Source organism: Myotis nattereri (assembly GCF_964212035.1).
Source record: "Myotis nattereri genome assembly, chromosome: 2".
NCBI classification, from domain to species: Eukaryota; Metazoa; Chordata; class Mammalia; order Chiroptera; family Vespertilionidae; genus Myotis; species Myotis nattereri.
Window position 1 is genome coordinate 111,929,395 of NC_138076.1, and position 21,794 is coordinate 111,951,188.

General features: G+C 40.2%; 1 protein-coding gene across 1 annotated transcript in view; it reads left to right on the forward strand.

Moving 5' to 3' along the window:
• The window catches only part of LOC308513491 (zinc finger MYM-type protein 2-like), a 163,231-nt gene that overhangs the window by 62,700 nt on the left and 78,737 nt on the right, over positions 1–21,794 (forward strand). Inside the window, exons 6-8 of the mRNA XM_081083585.1 lie at positions 4,604–4,889; positions 6,937–7,102; positions 7,892–8,104. Of these exons, the coding sequence (XP_080939711.1) occupies positions 4,604–4,889; positions 6,937–7,102; positions 7,892–8,104 (665 nt within the window). The remainder of the gene's footprint in view (positions 1–4,603; positions 4,890–6,936; positions 7,103–7,891; positions 8,105–21,794) is intronic.

The following is a 21,794-nucleotide window of genomic DNA, read 5'->3' on the forward strand; positions in this document are numbered from 1 at the left end:
CTATTCCTTGCTTCTCCTCCTCTCCTTCTGGTACCCCTATTAAGCGAATGTTGTTTCATTTGCGTTGTCCCAAAGCTCCCTTAGGCTCTCCTCTTGCTTTTTAAGTTTTTTTTCCAGTTGCTCTTGTGTTTGTGTGTTTTTTCCTACCTTGTCTTTTAATTCGCTGATATGGTCTTCAGCCTCTTCTTGTCTGCTGTTTAAGCCTTTCATTGTGTTCTTTATTGCAGTTATATCATTCTTCATTTCCTCTTGGTTCCTTTTCATGCTGGTGACATTCTTATTCAGTTCCTTATAATTCTCATTGAGTTGTGTGTATTTGTTATCCAGCTGTTTGAGCATCCTTATGACCATTACTCTGAATTCTTCCTCTGATAAGTTAGTAGCCTCAATTTCATTTAACTCCCTCTGGTGACTCCTCTTTTTCTTTCCTTTGTGGATTGCTTTTTTGTCTTCCCATGTTTTGCTGTAATGTTTTAACTGTAGCTCCGATTGCTTTGCTATCCAGTTTCTTTTGGGTATGGTGCTACTGGTGTGACCTCTCAGGTCTCCTGGGCTTGGTAGTCTAGTATAGCTCCCTACTTGAGCTATTTGGGTTCTCTTGATGTAGGCCTGTGAGGTGAAAAGGAGCAACTGAGGTGTCTAGAAGTCAGCAGCTGTGGAGAGGGTGTCCCAATTTTTGCTGTCTTGTGCCCTTGATTGAAATCATGCGTGCCCAACGGGGACTCACAGTGGCACCCAGAAGCTGTCTGTTGGGGTGGTGGCGCTCGGGAGGCTTGTGTTCTGGAAAGGCGTGACTGTGGTGTCCAGAGTTCTGTTGTTGTGTGGTGGGCAGACTCAGCTTTTGCTGCTGCCTCCGTGGTTGGATACACGCGATCTCAGCGGCAGTTTACAGGGGCACCTGTGGTGTGTTTGCCTGCAGGGTTTACTGACACACTCTGAAGGGCCCTGGCTCTGAAGCCACTGGATTGCAGTGTCTGTGGGCAGCTATCCCAGAAGAGGGAATTCAGCGTTTCTACAGCCCAGCAGTGCACCCCTGTTTGTTTTAAGTACATGTCCATCGGGGCTCACAGTGAGGCCCCAGGGCTGCCTGTGGAGAGGTTGTCTTGGGAGTCCTGCATGCTGGGAAAGCATGCAACTGTAGTGTCCAGAGTTCTGCAGCTGTGGGGTGAGGAAACTCAGTTTTTGCTGATGCACCTGTGGTGGATAGGCGCTCATTCCCGGTGCTGGTATACAGGAGCACCCGCAGTGAGTTTGCTAGCGCAGGCGCACTGAAGCACTCTGAAGGGTCCTGGCACGCTTAATTGAGGCGTCTTTGGGCAGGTATCCAGGATGGGTGAATTCAGAATTTCTACTGCCCAGGGGAGTGTGTCCCTATTTGTCCAAGATCGGACCCAGCGGAGGCTCACTGCGGCTTCCCAAAGTGCCCTGTGGATAGATGGGCTCAGGGGGAGTGAGCAACTGTGGCAGTGCCTTTGCCGGGCGCTGAGCTCTGACGCACTCTGAGAGACCCTGGCGCTGAAGGGCCCTGGCGCTTAAGTTGCGCAGCTTGGTGTGTGTGGGCAGTTAATCAGGCAGAGGGAATTCAGAATTTCTACTGTGGGGCAGTGCGCCTGTGTCTGTACAAAATCACACCCAGTTGGGGCGTACAGTGACTCCCAAGAGAAATCTATGGAGTGGTGTGCCTCGGAGACCTGCTTGCTGGAGACACGCAAATGTGATGTCGGAGGTCTGCTGCTGGGAAGGGGTGGCTGCACTTACTGCTGTGGGAGTGGTGCTCCTTTGGAGGTGGAGATCCCAGGGTCTGCGAGTCTGCGGGTGGGCAGCAGGATTTTGACTGGAGTGGCTGCTGGGTCGCGGGCAGTATCCCAGGCCTGTCTGGGTGGTGGTGCTGATGAGTTCCTAGAGGCCGCTCTCCCCTTCAAGATGGCGTGGGCTCCGTGCCCGAGTCCCGCAGTCCGGGGAGTGCCACAGCGTTGGTAGTCTCTCCCTGTCCCAGAGAGTGTGGTCTCTTCTTTAGGTTTTTGTAGTAAAGAAGTTTCCCTGCCCCATAGGTATGGCTCAGTGATTGAGTTTCTACCTGTGAACCAGGAGGCCTCATTTCAATTCCCTGTCAGGGTCCATTCCTGGGTTTTGGGCTCTAATAGGGGGTGTGCATGAGGCAGCCAATTAATGATTCTCTTTCATCACTGATGTTTCCTTTTTTTGTTTGTTTCGTTAATCCTCACCTGAGGATATTTTTCCATTAATTTTTAGAGAGAGTGGAAGGGAGAGGGAGAGACACAGAGAGAGAAACATAAATGTGAGACAGACACATCAATTGGTTGCCTCTTGTACGCACCCCTGATTGGGGTGGGGGATTGAACCTGCAACTGAGGTATATGTCCTTGATGGGACATTCCACAGGTCGAAACACTATCCCTCGAGCCAAACTGGTTAGGACTCATTACTGATGTTTCCCTTCCTCTCTGAAATCAATCAATCTCTCTCTCTCCATACATATCCTATGTAATAAAAGCCTAATATGCTAAGTGTCCGGTCGACCTGTCAGTCGTTCAACCAATCAAAGTGTAATATGCTAATGATATGCTAAGGCCACTCAACTGCTTGCTATGATGTGCACTGACCACCAGGGGGCAGACAGTTGACTGGTTGAGCAGTCGCTATGACATGCTCTGACCACCAGGGGGCAGATGCTCCAACCAGTAGGGTTAGCTTGCTGCTGGGGTCTGGCCGATTGGGACTGAGCTAGATGGGCCGGACACACCCTGGAGTCCTCCCACGGTCCCTCTCCAGCTGGCTGACCAACCTCCCTCATCCCTCCCCGGCCCTGATCATGCACTGGTGGGGGCCCTTGGCCTGGCCTGTGCCCTCTCACAATCCGGGGCCTCTTGGATGTTGGAGAATCGGTTTTGGCCTGATCCCACAAGCCAGGCCGAGGGACCCCACTGGTGCACGAATTTGTGTACCAGGCCTCTAGTATGTGTGGCAGAGGGAATATATACATATATATATTTATGTGTGTGTAAAAGAAGACTTTCTCCCTCTTTTTTATAAAAAGAAGAATTAGTTTCCCTGAGTTTTGGCTATATTTGTACTTGCTATGGAAGGAAAGTAATGGCTTATCATTGGAAGTTCAGCTTTTATGTATGGAAGTTCAAAATGTAGAAGAAACTAGAAATGAAAAAAGTTATAAGATATCAAAGTAATGGAAATTAGAAGTGGTGGCCTGAAAATGTTTCATAATGAAAACAAGTTTATGCTGTTGGTAGTGTCATGAGAAGTCTGTGGTACTATAACTATGCAGAAGCTGCAGACTGCAGCTAAGTGCCAAAGCAGCTCACTATTAAAGATGGACAGATGAATACCTGCACTCCAGTGTTAATGAGACATGTACCTTCAATGCTGTGATATGCTGAACTGTTAGCAGTGTAGAGCAATATGTTGGATTGGTTACTATATATATGTTGACTTATGTCATTTCTGTGTAACACTTTAATTTTATTTGCTATTATGTGGTATATTTAGAGGCCATGAAACTGAATGTATGTATGGAAACACTGTTCTTAAAAAGATGTTTTGAATATAATCATATATAAACATACCTGTATTATATTTGTCAATGATTCTGGTTGATCAAGATTTTATTGTACTTTTGTGTTGATGTATGTGTTCCTTGCTTATTTATTACTCTGCAAATTAGTTCTTCCTGTTTAAGAACTAAAGGCTAGCCATAACCGGTTTGGCTCCGGTTTGGCTCAGTGGATAGAGCGTCGGCCTGCGGACTGAGGGGTCCCAGGTTTGATTCCGGTCAAGGGCATGTACCTTGGTTGCGGGCACATCCTCAGTAGGGGGTGTGCAGGAGGAAGCTGATCAATATTTCTCTCTCATCGACGTTTCTCTCTATCCCTCTCCCTTCCTCTCTGTGGGAAATCAATAAAATATATTAAAAAAAAAGAGAACTAAAGGCTAATATTTTTAGTGCTTCCTGTATGCTAGTCATGGTTTTTTCATTTTATGTTAGCATTCATATCATCTTGGTACCATTTCCAGCTTAGAGGAGAGTTAGGCATAGAGTTTAAGTAACTTCGAGGTCTGATAAGTGATGGAACCTGAATGTCAACTAGTCATTTAAAATTTTTTTTATCCTCACCTGAGGAGTGAGGATATTAATTTTTAGAGAAAATGAAGGTTGGGGCGAGAGGTGAGGGAAGGAGAGAGAAAGTGAGAGAGAGAGAGAGAGAGAGAGAGAGAGAGAGAGAGAGAGAGAGAGAGAGAGAGGGAGGTTGATGTGACAGACACACATGATTGGTTGCCTCCCACTGAGTTGGGGAGGGGGAGTGCAGGGATGAGACTTGCAACCCAGGTATGTGCCCTTGACTGGGAATCAGACCCGAGACCCTCCTGTGTGCTGGCCGACGCTCTAACCACTGAGCAACTCCTGCCAGGCCTCAATCAGCCATTCTTCTCCAAAACATGTGTTTATTACCTCTCTGCTATGCTGCTGCCTTATTAATGTCTTATACTTGTACAAAATGAGAAGTTAAAACTGTTTCTCTGATACACATTTCATTGCTCTTTCTTGTGTATTTTTTTTTTTTTTAAGATTCTTGGATTTCCCAATCAGCTTCATTTCCTCGAAATCAGAAACAGCCAGGGGTGGATTCTTTATCACCAGTGGCCTCGCTTCCTAAACAGATTTTCCAGCCTTCTGCCCAACAGCAGCCCACCAAACCAGTTAAAGTCACTTGTGCAAACTGCAAAAAACCTTTACAAAAGGGACAGACAGCTTATCAACGAAAAGGATCTGCTCACCTCTTTTGTTCTACCACCTGCCTTTCCTCCTTCTCTCACAAGCCTGCTCCAAAGAAACTGTGTGTTATGTGTAAAAAGTAAGGTTTACTTTTAAACATAATTCCATATAGTTGAATATTGGTGGTATAAAATTTTAGGAAAACTGTTAAAGTCTTAGAGACGAATTATTCTGTTTTCAAAATTGTTAAGCAAGCTGATTGAATCTTAAAGCTAAACTGAAATTTGTAATGATTTAGAGCAGTGGTTCTCAACTTGTGGGTCGCGACGCCTTTGGCGGTCAAACGGCCCTTTCACAGGGGTCGCCTAAGACCATCCTGCATATCAGATATTTACATTACGGTTCATAACAGTAGCAACATTACAGTTATGAAGTAGCAATGAAAATAGTTTTATGGTTGGGTCACAACATGAGGAACTGTATTTAAAGGGCCAGAAGGTTGAGAACCACTGATTTAGAGGGTTCTCTATCAAGCCCAGGTAGCTTATGATTAAAAGGCTTTCTATTTTATAGAGTTTGGTGTAGATTTTATAGTTAATTTTGTCTGCAATCTTCATCGACTCCTTGAATTTGTAAAAATATATATTTATATTATTAATTAGATATAATTAATAGGCAGTTTATATATGGGTTAGTCCTGTATTAAAATAGGTATGTGTTTATGTGTGTTTTGAACATTAACTCATTAGAATAGTCACTGTTTCAAGGTTCAGATACCAGTTTTCTGACGGCCTTGGAGAGATAGGATGCTCTCTTCTGCCAATTTTTCAGTCTGCCTTCACTAGTTAAAAATAAGTGAGATATGCAAGGTCAAACCAGGTGGATTTTCTTGTACCATGTCTTGGAGCAGCCCAAATTTGGGAAGATATTTTTGATCTTAGAATTTTGGAAAAGTCTTAGTGCTCCATACGAGTTTAATAAAGTCAAATATTGGGATAATTGTTACACACTTTTTAGATTGCTTTACAGTAGTAATAAAAGACTTACATGCTGTAATATAGCATCTTGAAATTGAGAATTGAAGGAAAACTTCAATGGTTATCAGTATTGTCATTTCCTAACATTTTTTTAAAAATCGGTTTTTATTAATTTTTAGGGAGAATGAGAGAGAGAAACATCAATGATGAGAGAGAATCATTGATTGGCTGCCTCCTGCATGCCCCCTACTGGGGATCGAGCCTGCAACCTGGGTATGTGCCCTTGAACGGAATTGAACCTGGGACTCTATCGTTTCAGCCAAACCGGTTAGGACTCATTTCCTAACATTTCTAATTACAGTTAGAGAGCTGTATAGAATGGTAGGTGGGGCTATTTTTATTATGTTCCTGTGACCTAGATATCTCATGCTTTATGCTTATCCCAAGTGAGGGGAATTAAATAGGTATTGTAACTTAATAACTCAATAAATTGGCCTTGACATTAAACTCTATATAAATAATAACAGCCATTTTGTTTTTTAAAATGTTATCAATATCTGAAAGCCTTGTTAATGAGCTTAAGGATAAATTGGGTGTAGTGGCAAGGACTTAACAATATAAAATAGTTTGCTTGTATAGAAATTAAAAATGTCAGTTACTATTATGTTTGATTTTTTTTTTGTTAATCCTCATGAAAATGTGTACATATATATTTTTAAAAATTTTTAAATTTCTTATTGATATTTAGAGTGGAAAGGAGAGGGTGAAAGGGATAGAAACATCAACGGTGAGAGAGAATCATTGATTGACTGCCTTCTGCACACTCCCATACTGGGAATTGGGCCCGCAACCTGGGCGTGTGCCCTCACTGGGAATTGAATCCTGACCTCCCGGTGATTCATAGGTCGACGACGCTCAACCACTGAGCAATACTGCCCGGGCACCAGATGTATTTTTTCCATTGATTTTTTTTTTACAGAGTAGAAGGGAAGGAGAGAGACAAGAGAAACATGGATATGAGAGACACATAGTTGGTTGCTTCCGGGGCAGGATCAGTCCTGCAATGGAGGTACGTGCCCATGACTAGAATCGAACACATGACTCTTTAGTCCTCAGGCCAACGCTCTAACCACTGTGAAAAACTGGCTAGGGATGTTTGATTATTTTTAAAAATAGAATTTTACTTTAAGTTGTTCCTCTTATTTTCAGAGATATAACTACAATGAAAGGAACCATCGTTGCTCAAGTGGACTCAAGTGAGTCCTTCCAGGAATTCTGTAGTACGTCTTGTCTGTCTCTCTATGAAGACAAACAGAATCCTACTAAAGGAGCTCTAAATAAATCAAGATGTACAATTTGTGGTAAACTAACAGAGGTTTGTACTTTTGTGCTTTATCACTTGATTTTAACTTTTGGAAATATTTTTAACTTTATATAGCAGTTATAATCTTTCATTAGTGTATACCTTAAAAGTGAGGGTATATAAAAATTGATCTGATGAGTATCCCATTATGTAATCTGATTCTCCCCTAGTGAGAATTATTTAGGAAAAATTAAAATATAATATGAATTGACTTTTTTCCTGAGGTTGGGAGAACTCACAGACAAAACCACCATGTTTAAATCAATAGGCTGACTAAATAAATAAGGCAACAATCTTGCTTAAGAAGTAGAACAAACGAAGTTTGGTAACCTCACATTGTTAATATGGTATTAAAGTGTTGGCATTTAATTAAAAAAAGAAACTTGTGTGAACATACCTCATTTGAGTGATTTGTAATAATGGTTCTCTCTCCTCCTTTTTCTAAAGTAGTGCACTTATTTATAGTTCCTTTTGGATTTATCTGAAGATTTCCAGTCTGTTTGTTTTAGAAGTTTTATAACAGCAATATTCAAACTGGGTTGTTTTGTATTATTTTTAGATACTGCTAGAGAACTTTGTAGTTATGTCACTGGTGGTCCTCTCCACACTATACATGTATTCCTTGGGTGTATAAAAATGATTCAAGGAATAATGAAATATGTGTTATATTTCGTTTTTGCTTAAACAAGCTTTTCACTAAAACATTAGTGAGGCATTTTTTTTCAATGGGAGTATCTTGTTATTTGACTACTTGTCATAATCATTTGCTTTATAAAATTTTGTTTGTTGTTTTTCTTTTAGATTCGCCATGAAGTTAGCTTTAAAAATATGACTCATAAGCTGTGTAGTGACCACTGCTTTAATAGATACAGAATGGCCAATGGTCTGATAATGAATTGCTGTGAACAGTGTGGAGAGTACCTGCCCAGCAAAGGTGCTGGAAACAATGTCCTGGTGATTGATGGTCAGCAAAAGAGATTTTGCTGCCAAAGTTGTGTCAGTGAATACAAACAGGTAATTCTTAATCTGATCAAAACCCACCACTCTAAAAAACACACACAAAAAACCCCCACCATTCTTCTGAATGTATTGTAAATGGCTCTAATTGTTTTCTCTAATAGCATTTATTAACCAGATTTTTCTTGGAATCTAATTCCATTATTGTCTTCACATCTCAAATAAATACTATAAAGATAATTGGATATAAATGTGTGATGTTTACATAAAAAGGTAAATGCTATAAGAATTACTCAAGAATTCTCTTTTTTAAATATCTTGCCTTTAATTAATTAATTAATTTATTTATTTATTTTTCTTCACCTGAGGATAGCTTACTGATTTTAGAGGGAGAAGAAGGAAAGAGAGAGAGAGAGAGGGAGGGAGAGAGAGAGAGAAAGAAAGAAACATTGATTGGTTGCCTCCTGTAGAAAGAAAGGAAGAAAGGAAAGGAAAGGGAGAGGGAAGGGAAGGGAAGGGAAGGAAAGGAGGAAGGAAGATGAAGGAAGGAAGGAAGATTGGTTGGTTGCCTCCCGTATGCACCCTAATCAGGGATGAAACCTGCAGCCTTTCTGGTGTACCGGATGGTCCTTCAGTCAACTGAACTTTCTGGCTGGGGCATGATTTCTCTTTTGAATTTTCTTTTGGGTGGTTGTAAATATGATCTCTCTCTCTTTTTTTTTAAATCCTTACTGAGAACATTTTTTCCATTGCTTTTCAGAGAGAGTAGAAGGGAGGGAGGGAGCAGGAGAGAGAAAGAGAGAAACATCAATGTGAGAGCGACACATTGACTGCTTGACTCCCTTTCACACTTGATTGGAGTGCAGGAAGTGAACCTGCAATGGAGGTATATGTTCTTGACTGAGAATCGAACCCTTGACTATTAGGAGTGCAGACTGCCACTAACCATCGAAAGACATTGGCCAGGGAGCAAATATGATTTTTCACATTGTTAAAGCTAGCTTAGGACTGATCATCTCATTTACTTTTCAGTTTTAATGTTAATTAAAAAAAAAATCTTTAGCTTTGTAAGTATTGCATATGTCCCCCTTTTTCCCCATTGACCCCTTCTAGGACCAACCCTCTTTCTGCCTCCGGCCTTCACCACCAATTGTCTGTGTTCATGGGTTATACATACAGTATATGCATACAAGTTCTTTGGTTGATCCCTTCCCTCACACCCTCCACCACCTTCCCTCTGAGATTCTGCAATCTGTTCTATTGCTTTTTTGTTGGTGGATCAATTTTGTTTATCAGCTTATTTTGTTCACTAGATTCCACATATGAGTGAGATAATGTGATACTTGTCTTTCTCTTACTGGGTTATTTAGCTGAGCATAATACTCTTCAGGTCCCTCCATGCTATCTCAAAGAGTAAGAGACCCTTTTTTTTTATTGCTGCATAGGATTCCATGGTATAAAAGTTCCATGGCTTTTTTAACCCATTCTCACTGAGGGGCACTTGGGCTGTTTCCAGACCTTAGCTATTGTAAATTGTGCTACTATAAACATAGGGAAGCATACATTCTTTCTGATTGGTGTTACTGGTTTCTTAGGATATATTCCTAGAAGTGGGATCCCTGGCTCATATTTAATTTTTTGAGGAAACTCCATACTGTTTTCCATAATGGCTACACCAGTCTGCATTCCCACCAGCAGTATACTAGGGTTACCCTTTCTCCATATCCTCACCAGCACTTGTCATTTGTTGATTTGTTGATGGTAGCCATTCTGACAGGTATGAGGTGACACCTACTGTCGTTTGAATTTGTATCTCTCTGATGATCAGTGACTTTGAGCATCATCCTATCTAATAAAAGAGAAACATGGTAATTAGCCGTACCTCCGCTACCCTTCCCATTGGCTAATCAGGGCAATATGCAAATTAACTGCCAGCCAAGATGGCAGCGGGCAGCCAGGCAGCTTGAAGCGAACATGAGGCTTGCTTGCTTCAGTGATGGAGGAAGCTAACGTTCCCCGCCTGCCCCTGCCGGCCTCTGAGCTTGCAGTTTAAAACATTGTTACAAATATAGAAGCAAAACAAAACCCCAGAAACCTGCTTTCAACCAGCCAGGATCTCAGAGCTGGAGTTGAAACAGTGTTTCGATTATAGAATCCAAACAAACCACAGTTTGCCGAGCACAGCCCTAGGAGATGTATCTATATACATATGTTGACACGAGAGATGCCTGAGATTTTGCTGCATATGGTTTCTTTTGGATTTTTATGGTTTCACGACTTTAAGTTTTTATCCATTTTGAGTGTATTTTTGTTAATGGTTTGAGTTTGTTTCATTTTTTTGCATGTATCGTCCAGTATTCTCAACACCATTTATTGAAGAGACTCTCTTGACTCCATCGTATGCTCTTGCCTCCTTTGTCAAATATTAATTGAGCGTAATGGCTTGGGTGGATTTCTGGGTTCTCTTTTCTGTTCCATTGATCTATATTCCTGTTCTTGTGCCAGTACCAGGCTATTTTGATTATGGTGGCTTTGTAGTATAACTTGAAATCTGGTATTGTGATTCCTCCGACTTTTTTGTTCTCAAAATTGCTGCAGCTATTCGGGATCTTTTTTGATTCTAAGTAAATTTTTGAAGTATTCTAGATCTGTGATATATGCTATTGTTATTTTAATAGGGATTGCCTTGAATCTGTAGATTGCCTTGGAGAGTATGGACATTTTAATGATGTTACTTTTACCAACCCATAACACGGTATATTCTACAATTGTTTATATCTTCCTCTCTCTCTTTTTTCAACATCCTGTAGTTTTCCAAGTACACGTCTTTGCCCTCCTTAATTTTAAGTTCATTCCTAAATATGTTATTTTTTTTGTTGCAATGATAAGTGTGATTTTTTGTTTAGTTTCTCTTTCTGAGACTTCATTGTTGATGTATAAAATAGCCATCAATTGTTAGGTGCTGATTTTGTATTCTGCATTGCCACATTTATTTATTAAATCTAGTAGTTTTTGGTGGCATCTTCAGGGTTTTCTATGTGCAGTATCATGTCATTTGCAAGTTATAAGAGTTTTGGATGCCTTTTATTTCTTTTTTTTGTTAGATCACTGTGGCTAGGACTTCTTGTAACTATGTTGAATAAGGGTGGTCAAAATGACATACCTGTCTTGTTCCTTTTCTTAGGGGAAATGGTTTTATTTTTTCCCATTGAGTATGATGCTTGGTGTAGGATTGTCATATAGGGCCTTTATCATGTTAAGATATACTCCCTCTATTTCTACTTTGCTGAGAATTTTCATCATATATGTGTGTTGGATTTTGTCAGATGCTTTTTCTGTACCTATCAATATGATCATGGGATTTTTGTCTTTCAGTTTGTTTATGTTATATATCATGTTTATTGATTGGCAAGTATTGTACTAGCCTTGCATCCCTGGAATAAATCTGAGTTGGTCATGGTGTATGCTCTTTTTAATATATTGCTGGATTCTATTTGCTAATATTTTGTTGAGGATTTTAGCATCTATGTTCATCAGGGATATTGGCCTGTAATTCTCTTTCTTTGTAGTGTCTTTATCTGGTTTTGGAATTAGGATAATGTGGCTTCATAATAAGAGCTTAGAAGTGTTCCTCTTGCATATATTGGAATAGATTGAGGAGTATAGGTGTTAGTTCTTCTTTGAATGTTTGGTAAAACTTCCAGTGAAGCCGTCCCGACCTAGGGATTTTTTTTTTTTAAATATGTTTTATTGATTTTTTACAGAGAGGAAGGGAGAGAGATAGAGAGTTAGAAACATCGATGAGAGAGAAACATCGACCAGCTGTCTCCTGCACACCTCCCACTGGGGATGTGCCCGCAACCCAGGTACATGCCCTTGACCGGAATTGACCTGGGACCCTTCAGTCCGCAGGCCGACGCTCTATCCACTGAGCCAAACCGGTTTCGGCTCCAGGGAGTTTTTGATGACTGCTTCTATTTGCTCACTTGTGATTAGCCTATTCGGGTTTTCTGATTCTTTCTGATTCAGTTTTGGGAGATTGTATTTTTTCTAGGAATTTGTCCATTTTACCCACATTGTCCAGGTCGTTGGCCTATAGTTGTTCATAGTATTTTCTTTTTTTAATATATTTTATTGATTTTTTAAAGAGAGGAAGGGAGAGGGATAGAGAGTTAGAAACATCAGTGAGAGAGAAACATCGATCAGCTGTCTCCTGCACACCCCCCACTGGGGATGTGCCCACAACCAAGGTACATGCCCTTGACTGGAATCGAACCTGGGACCCTTAAGTCCGCAGGCTGATGATCTATCCACTGAGCCAAACCGGTCAGGCCGTAGTATTTTCTTAAAATCCTTTTTATTTCTGTGGTGTCAGTGGTTACTTCTCTGCTTTCATTTAATTTATTTGGGTCCTCTCTGTTTCTTGATGAATCTCTGTAATGGTTCATCAATCTTATTTATCCCTTCAAAGAATCAGCGCTTGGTTTCATTGATTTTATTGTATTGTTTTCTTAGTCTCTATGTTATTTATTTCTGCTCTAATCTTTATTATTTCCTTCCTTCTACTTTCTCTGGGCTTTTCTTACTGTTCTTTTTGAGTTCTTTTAAGTTGTCGGGTTAAATAGTTTATTTTTAATTTTTGTGTGTTTTGTGGTAGGCTTGTAGTCCTATGAACCTCTCTCTCAGGACTGCTTATGCTGTGTCTCAGATTTTGGATTGTTGTGTGTTCACTTTCATTTGTTTGCAGATCTTATTGGTAACCCATTCATTGTTTAATATCATGCTATTTAACCTCCAGGTGTTTGAAAGTTTTGGGTATTTTTACTGTAGTTGATTTCTAATTTCATTCCACTGTGATCTGAGAAGATTCTTGATATTATTTCAGTCTTCTTGAACTTGTAGGGACTTGTTTTGTGTCTTAACATGTGGTCTGTCTTTGCACTTGAGAAGAATGTATATTCTGCAGCTTTGGTGTGAAATGTTCTATAACAGTGGTTCTCAACCTTCCTAATGCCACACGCGACCCTTTAATACAGTTCCTCATGTTGTGGTGACCCCCAACCATAAAATTATTTTCGTTGCTACTTCATAACTGTAATTTTGCTACTGTTATGAATTGTAATGTAAATATCTGATATGCAGGATATATTTTCATTGTTACAAATTGAACATAATTAAAGCATAGTGATTAATCACAAAAAGAATATGTAATTATATATGTGTTTTCCGATAGTCTTAGGCGACACCTGTGAAAGGGTCGTTCGACCCCCAAAGGGTTCAAGACCCACAGGTTGAGAACCGCTATTCTATAACGTCAACTAAATCCACCTGACCCAGTATGTTCTTTAGAGTCACTGTTTCCTTGTTAAATTTTTGTCTGGAAGACCTATACAGTGAAGTCAGTGGGGTGTTAATTTCCCTGGTATTACTGTATAGTTGTAGATCCTCTAGAAGCTTTTTTATATATTTAGGTGCTTATATATTGGGTGCATATGTGTTTACTAGGGTTATCCTCTTCTTGGATCGATCCCTTTTGTATTATGTAGTGACTTTTGTTGACTCTTGTGATGTCCTTCATTTTAAAGTCTATTTTGTCAAATATGAGTATTGCTATGCCAGCTTATTTTTCTTCCCATTTGCATGGAAAATTGTTTTCATCCCTTCACTCTCATCCTTTGTGAGTCCTATGTTCTGAAGTGGGTTTATTGTAGACGCCATGTATACTGGTTGACCCTATGCCTTTTGATGAGAGCATTTAATCCATTTACATTTAAGGTTATTATTGATAGGTATTTATTCATTGCTATTTTAATCAGTATGCCTAAGTTTCTCTATTTATTCTTCTTATTACAGCAGTACCTTTAGCATTTCTTGTAATCTTGGCTTGGTGGTCATGAACTCCTTTAGTTTTCTTTTGTCTGGGAAGGTTTTTATTTCACAGTCTATTTTGAATGATAGCCTTGTGGGAAATAATAATCTGGGTTTTGATCCTTGTTTTGCATTACCTTGAATACTTCATGCCATACCCTTCTGGCCTGAAGAGTTTCCGTTGACCAATAAAATAATAGCCTTTGGGAGCTGTTTTGTAGGTAACAGTTTGCTTTTCTCTTGCTGCCTTTTACAAAAGACTAGAAGCCCAGTGCACAAAATTGGTACATGGAAGGGTGTCCCTCAGTCCGGCCTGCACCCTCTCCAATCCGGGACCCCCACAGGGATCAGGCCTAAACTGGCATTTGGACATCCCTCTCGCAATCCGGGACCGCTAGGTCCTAACCACTTGCCTACCTGCCTGCCTTATCACCCCTAATGGCTCCCCTGCTGGTCTGATTGCCTCTTAACTGCTCCTCTGACAGCCTGATTGCCCCCTAACTGAGCCTTGGCTGCTGGGCAGCCACCATCGGCGGTTTTCCTGAGCCGCAGGCTGGCCCTGGGCGATTGGACAGCCACCATCCCCGGCTTGCCTGAAGCTCGGGCCGGCCTTGGGCTGCTGTGCAGCCGCCATCCCTGGCTTCCCTGAGCCTTGGGCCGGCCCTGGGTGGCTGGGCAGCCGCTATCCCTGGCTTGCCTGAGCTCGCAGCTGCCATTCCCGGCTTTCCTAAGCCTTGGGCCAGTCCTGGGCAGCGGCACCCGCCATCTGTGGCTTGCCTGAGCCTCAGGTAGCTGCTTTGGCTTTATCCGGATGTCTTCCAATTCACTGATCAGATCCTCAGCTCTCCTGATCTGCTGTTTTTACTATAGTTTGTTTACCACCATTATTCTGAACTCTATATCAGATACTTATCTCCGTTTCATTTATCTATTCTTCTGGACAATTCTTTTGTTCTCTCATTTGGGGGTTGATTCTTTGTCTCCTCATTTTTGGGTTCCTGTTTGGGTTTCTGACTATGTCTTAGATTTGCTACGCTTCTTAATCTCTAGTGCAGGACAGTGTCAAACGCTGTTTCAGACTACTTAGATCAGGCAAAGGTTCAAAGCCTCCAGATACCACCTCTGCTTGCAGACTGATTGGATTTAGTCTTTAGTAACCTCAGGCCAGAGGTGGGATGAGTGGTTTTCCAACAGAGTGGGGCAGTTGCTTCTGCCTGGAGGTTAATTGTTTTTCTCAGTCTATTAATGTGCCTCAGAAACTACACAGAGTGGGGTAAGGAGTTTTCCAATATGGAGGGGCAACTGTGTTCCCCGTGGCAAAAACCACATGAATAGCAAAGTTCTGCCTGAGAAAGATGTCCTCTGCAGGTTCAGGGAACAACCCAATACAATAAACGGGGGTGTCTGCCTTGTGAGCTCTAACCCCAGACCCCCCAACCCTGGCTTCTCCCCCCAGAGCTGCAGTCCGGTCTGCCTTTCCTTGCTGCAGCCCAAGGTGAGTGGCTGCACATGAAATTTTGTGCCTTGTCCATTTAGGAGGGTGCCTGCATTTCCAGCATCTGGCAGACAGCAACCCTGCTGCTTTTCACGGTTAGATGTTAAGTGGGCACCTTTCTCAGTTCTGGTACTCTCTGCAGGGTGGCCCAGCTTGCGGGTTATACCCCAGAGTTCTCAGTGGCAGCCCCCCACAGCTGAGATATCTCTCCAGAACTTCATCTGCTGTCTATGGGGTCCTGTCCATCCCTTTCGCACCTCTGCCCTTTTTTCCTGTCTCTGTGTGGTATCCGCTTTCCATCCTTCGTTATCAGGGTTCTCCACAGCTTGTTTTTAGTTGATTATTCTGGATGATTTTTTTTTGTATTTTCGTTGTAATTCCAGTTTGGTCCTGGAAACATGTCTTTGTAGCATCCATTTACTTTGTTGCCCTTTTAATCTCTCAAGGTTAAGTTTGATTTTATGATCTTTTGAATTAGTTTATTTTGAATTTATACTCATGATTCAAAAGTAAAGTGTACATAAGAAGATATACTCAGGCCCTGACTGGTTTGGCTCAGTGGATAGAGCGTCGTCCTGCGGACGGAAGGGTCCCGGGTTTGATTCTGGTTGGGGGCATGTGCCTTCGTTGAGGGCACATCCCCAGTGTGGGGTGTGCAGGAGGCAGCTGATCAATGTTTCTTTCTCGTCGATGTTTCTAACTCTCTATCCCTCTCCCTTTCTGTAAAAAATCAATAAAAAAAAAAGATATACTCAGAAAACTCCTGCTCCTATTTCTGTCTTCTCCTCTTGTTTTCTATTCATTCTCTTTTTTCCTCAATTAGATTCCTTGTCCATTTAGTTTTTTAGATGCAGTTATTGCTAGATGTGGATTTATTGGCATTTTATTGTTCATATTTTTTATCTTTTACTCCTCCTCCTCTTCCTCTTCCCCCCTTTTCTTCATTTTAATGTTCATATTTTTTATCTTTTATTTCTCCTCCTCCTCCTTATTTCAGGACTGTTTTCTCTGTGAATTATTTGTTTACATCTTTTACCCATTTTTTTTTGTTTGGGCTTTGATTTTCTCTTCCCTCCTCACCCCCATTAATTTGAACATTTATTTTTATGAGCAAAATGCATTGGTAATTTGTTCATGAAATAATTATTGACCACCTACTATGTTGCAGGTACTGTTCTTGTTGCTGGGAATGGAAAGTAAAGTAGACATAGTTCCTGCTTCATAGGATTTGCAAGGGGGAGGAATACTTTCAGTTTGTTAATATAAGGAAAGCTATAATGTTGATGGAAATGGTTACACTAATGATAAACTCCAGGACTTTTTAAAAAATTTTTTATTGATTAAGTTATTACATATGTGTTCTTATCCCCACATTACCCCCTATCTCCCCCACTCATGCCCTTACCCCCCTGTTGTCTGTGTCCATTGGTTAGGCCTTTATGCTTGCATATAAGTCCTTCAGTTGATCTAACCTCCAGGACTTTTGATGTTGCTGATATTGTTGGTATTGTTAGGAGTGCTGGCTTTAGTTAGTTTGCTTTGGTTAAAATTCAGGCCCCACCAGTTATCATCTATGTTCCAGGTAAATTAGCTTCCCTGTGCCTGGCTTTGTTTTCATCAGGTGTAAAGTTGTGGACCTAGTAATCTGTTTCACAGTGTTACTAAAAAAATCAAATCTGAGTCTTTTGCCTTGATTTTTAAGATCCTACTTCTAGTAAATGAACACTACCAATTCTCAATCAGCTTATTTTGTATTCTTTCCTATTTACTTTCCCCTTTCCCTTCCTCAAAAGGTAACCACTAATTGTGTGTTTTCATGGTTTGACTTATTTATAAATATTATGTAAACTAGAGACCTGGTGCATGAAATTCATTTACTGGGGTGGGGTGGGGGGTGGGAGGTGTCCCTCAGCCCGGCCTGCGTCCTCTCACAATCCAGGACCTCTCGGGGCAATGTTGGGCCTAAACCGGCAGTTGGACATCTCTCTCGCAATCTGGGATGCTGCATGCACCAGTGACCATACTTTTCATACAGGTGCAAGGCATCTTGCTGTTGTATGGGCAGCTACATTTTTTTGCCCTTATTATAAAAAGTAGTATATAACATCATCCTTTTGAGGCAGTAATACGATTTTCCCCATCTTATGGGTGGTAAAACTGAAGCAGAGAGAAGTAATTGGCTTTGTCACACAGTTTTAAGTGTCAGAATCAGAGCTGACCACAAAATGTGCAAGCCAGAGCCCATGCATGTCATCACTGCATCATCCTGTTTTTTCAGTGTTAGAGTAGCCTTTCCAGATTTTAATTTTTTAATCTAAGAGACTGTTCCCAATATATAGGGTAGGGTCCCTAGGCCTGGCTGGCCATCAGGGCCATCTGTGGGGTGACCGGTGGGTGGGGCGATTGGGGGACCCCGCTGGCACCGGCCTTGGTTGGTGGCCTGGTGTCGCCTGCTGGCCAGCCCCGCCCCCCCGCCACCTCCTGTTGCTTTCCTCTCTGGGCAGCTCCTGCATTGAGTATCTGCCTCCTGGTGGTCAGTGCGTGTCATAGAGACTGGTCGTTCTGCCTTTCGGTGGATTTGCATATTACGGTTTTATTTTATAGGATGGCATTAATAAGTAATGAGATTTATCTATGATATATATAACTGTGATTGGATGCTCATATACATTTTTTGCCATGTAGAATTTTAAATTTTAATATTGTCAAACTTAATGGTTTTCTATTATTACTTCTGGAAATTGCTTCATATATTCTTTTCTTTTCTAGGCTATACAAGGATACTTTTCATGTTTTCTCTTAATGTTTGTAAAGCTTCATTTTAACATTTACATCTTTAACCCACTTGGAATTTATTTTGGTCTGCAGTTGAGTTGTGGGTCAAATATCTGCTTCCAAATGACTGACCTTGAGACTCAGCATGTTTTTGATGTCAAAGTGTTCTTCATAGTGCAAGGGATTTCATTCCACTTATTACATCAATATTTTTGTTAACTTTTCATAAATTTTTATCTTTCGTTATTTTAAATGACTTTTTTTCTTCCATTATTTTCATAAAGGAAAAAACTAAATCCTTTATGAATAAACATATAAAAGGTCTGTAATTTTTGTTGTGGTGGTGTCTTTATCAGTCTTTGGAATTAGGGTAATGCTGACCTAATACAATAGGGGTGGGAAATGTTCCATTCTCTTGTGACTTTTAGAAGAGTTTGAGAAGAATTCATGTCAGTTCTTTTTTAAAATGTTTGTCAGAATTCTCCAGGGAAGCCACTGGTCCTGGGCTTTTCTTTGTCGCAAGGTTTGTGATGACTGATTTAACCTCTACTTACCAATCTGTTGATCTTTTCTGCTTAGTGTGGAGTTGATTTTAGTGGTTCCTCTGTTTTAAGGAATTTGTTTATTTCTTTTATGTTACCTCAGTTTTTGGTGTATAATTGTTCATAGTATTTAATTAGTTTTTTTGGGAGAGTGGGGCAGTGTCCTGTATTTGTCCCTTTTTTTGTTTCTCTGTTCTTTGTATCTTTTGTTTTTCTTAGTTTATCTAAAAGGTTTGTAAATTTCTTTCAAATGATCAACTTTTGGTTTAATTGATTTTAGTTTTTACTCTCTACCTCCACTTTAATCTTTATTATTCCCTTTCTTCTGCTGGCTTTGGATCTAGTTTTTTCTTTTTTTTATTTCAGGTATACATTAGGTTATTGATTTGAGATCTTTTAAAAAATAGGTATTTATAATGATAAATTTCATTTTGATCACTGATTGCTCTGTATCCCATCACTTTTGTTATTTTGTGGTTTAGCTTTCATTTATTAAGTATTTTTAAGTTTCCCTAGTGCGTTTCTTCTTTGAGTTAAGTAGTTTAATAATCCGTATTTGTGAATTTTTTAGTTTTCCTTCTATTACTCATTTCTAGTTTCATTCTCTTATAATTGAAAAAGATACTCTGTGTTTTCAATCTTTATAAATTTGTTGAGACTTTTTTTGGTGGCCTAACGTACGATCTGTCCTGGAGAATCTTTTATGTGAAATTGGAAGACTATTCTGCTATTGTTGAGTGAAGTACTCTATGTCTGTTAGCTCTAGTTGTTTTACAATGTTATTCAAATCCTGTATTTAATTATTGAAATTTTGTCTGGATGTTCTACCCATTATTGAAAGTGGTTATTTAATAACCATTCTAGCTGTTATTCTACTCTTTGTTTGTCAGTGTTTACTTAGTATATTTTGGGACTCTGGTATTTGGTGCATATATGTTTACAATTATATCTTATTTTTAAAAAATCTTTTTTGTTGAGGGTATTATAGATATCCCTCTTTTATCCCCCCGTTCTTCCTCTCCAGCTCATTCCTACTCCTCCCCACCCTATTGTCTGTGTCCGTAGATAATACACACACACACACACACACACACAAGTTCTTTGATTAATCTCTTCCTGCCCTCCTCTACCCTTCCCTCTGATATTTGTCAGTCTGTTCCATGTTTCTGTGCCTCTGGTTCTATTTTATTCATCAGTTTATTTTGTTCCTTAGATTCCTTGTTCATTTATTTTGATTTTTAGACTCAATTGTTGATAGATATGTATTTATTGCCATTTTATTGTTCATGTTTTTAATTTTTTTCTCTTCTCCCTCTTTTCCTTTTTGTCCTCCTCCTCCTCTCCTCCTCCTCCTCCTCCTCCTCCTCCTCCTCCTCCTCCTCCCTTTCCCCCTTCTCTTCCTCTTCTCCTTTCTCCTCCTCTTCCTTTTCTTCTTTATCCTCCCTCTCCTCCTTCTTCTTCTCCTCATTCTCCTCCTCCTCCTCTCCTCTCCTTCCAGCACCCCCATGATTCGAATGTTGGTATGTTTTAATTTGTACCAGAGGCTCCTTAAACTATCTTCATATTTTTGGATTCTTTTTTCTTTTTGCTCTTCTGATTGGTTGTTTTTTGCTTCCTCAATTTCAAATCATTGATTTGATTCTCGGAATCCTCTAATCTACTGCTAAATCCCTGTAAGTTATTCTTTATTTCTTTTTTTAAAAAAAATATATTTTATTGATCTTTACAGAGAGGAAGGGAGAGGGATAGAGAGTCAGAAACATTGATGAGAGAGAAACATTGACCAGCCGCCTCCCGCACACCCCCACTGGAGATGTGCCCGCAACCAAGGTACATGCCCCTGACCAGAATCGAACCTGGGACCTTTCAGTCCCCAGGCCGACACTCTATCCACTGAGCCAAACCGGTCAGGGCTTCTTTATTTCTTTTAGTGTATGTTAGAGTGTTGGCCCGAGCACCAAAGGGTCAGGGGTTCACTTCCCAGTCAAGGTTGGATCCCCAGCCCTGGTGGAGGCTTGTTCTGGAGAAAACCAAATGATGTGTCTCTCTCACATTGATGTTTCTCCCCCCTACCCCCCACTCTTTCTAAAAAATCAATGGAAAATATATCCTCAGGTGAGGATTAACAACAATAGCAAACCCCCCTCCCCAAAACTGTTCCTATATAGCCGAATCCTCTTTTATGTCATAATAAATTACATTTTAATTACGAGTTAAAATTTAAGCATTGTATGCCTATTAGAGATTTACCATTATTTTTGTATATTTGTCTTTAAAATCATTTAGGAAATAAAAACTGGTCTTACAAACCAAAAATATAATAATACTACTTTTTTTATTTGCCCATGTAGTTATTTATATGTAGATCTTTATTCTTTCCAGTTACTGTATAGTTTCCTTTCATTTCAGCATAAATCTTTGGCTGTCTAGTATTTCTTGTAGGGTAGGTCTAGTGGTAAGATTTCCCTCACCTTTTACTTGGGTATGTCTTTTTTTTCCTTCATGTTTGAATAATAGTTTTGCTGTATTTATATTCTTATGTGAATGTTGTTTTCTTTTAGCATTTCACATAATGTTGTGTCACTGCCTTTTGGCCTCCATGGTTCCTAGTGAGAAATTGGTGGGAAATATTACTGAGAATTCCTGGTACCTGCTGCTCTCAAGATTGTCTTCCAACAGTTTGATTATAATGTCTCTTGTGTGTCTCTTTTGAATTTTTTCTACTTGTAACTGTGATTTTTAGTTTTGTAGATTTGTGTTATCAAATTTTTGAACTTTTTAGCCATTATTTCTACAAATAATCTTTCTGCCCTGTTCTGCTTTTCTTCTGGGCCTTTCATTATGCATATGTCTATCCCACAGGTTCCTTAGGCTTTGTTCACTTTTCTTCATTCTTTTTTTTTTTTTAAATATATTTTATTGATTTTTTACAGAGAGGAAGGGAGAGAGATAGAGAGTTAGAAACATCGATGAGAGAGAAACATCGATCAGCTGTCTCCTGCACATCTCCCACTGGGGATGTGCCCGCAACCCAGGTACATGCCCTTGACCAGAATCGAACCTGGGA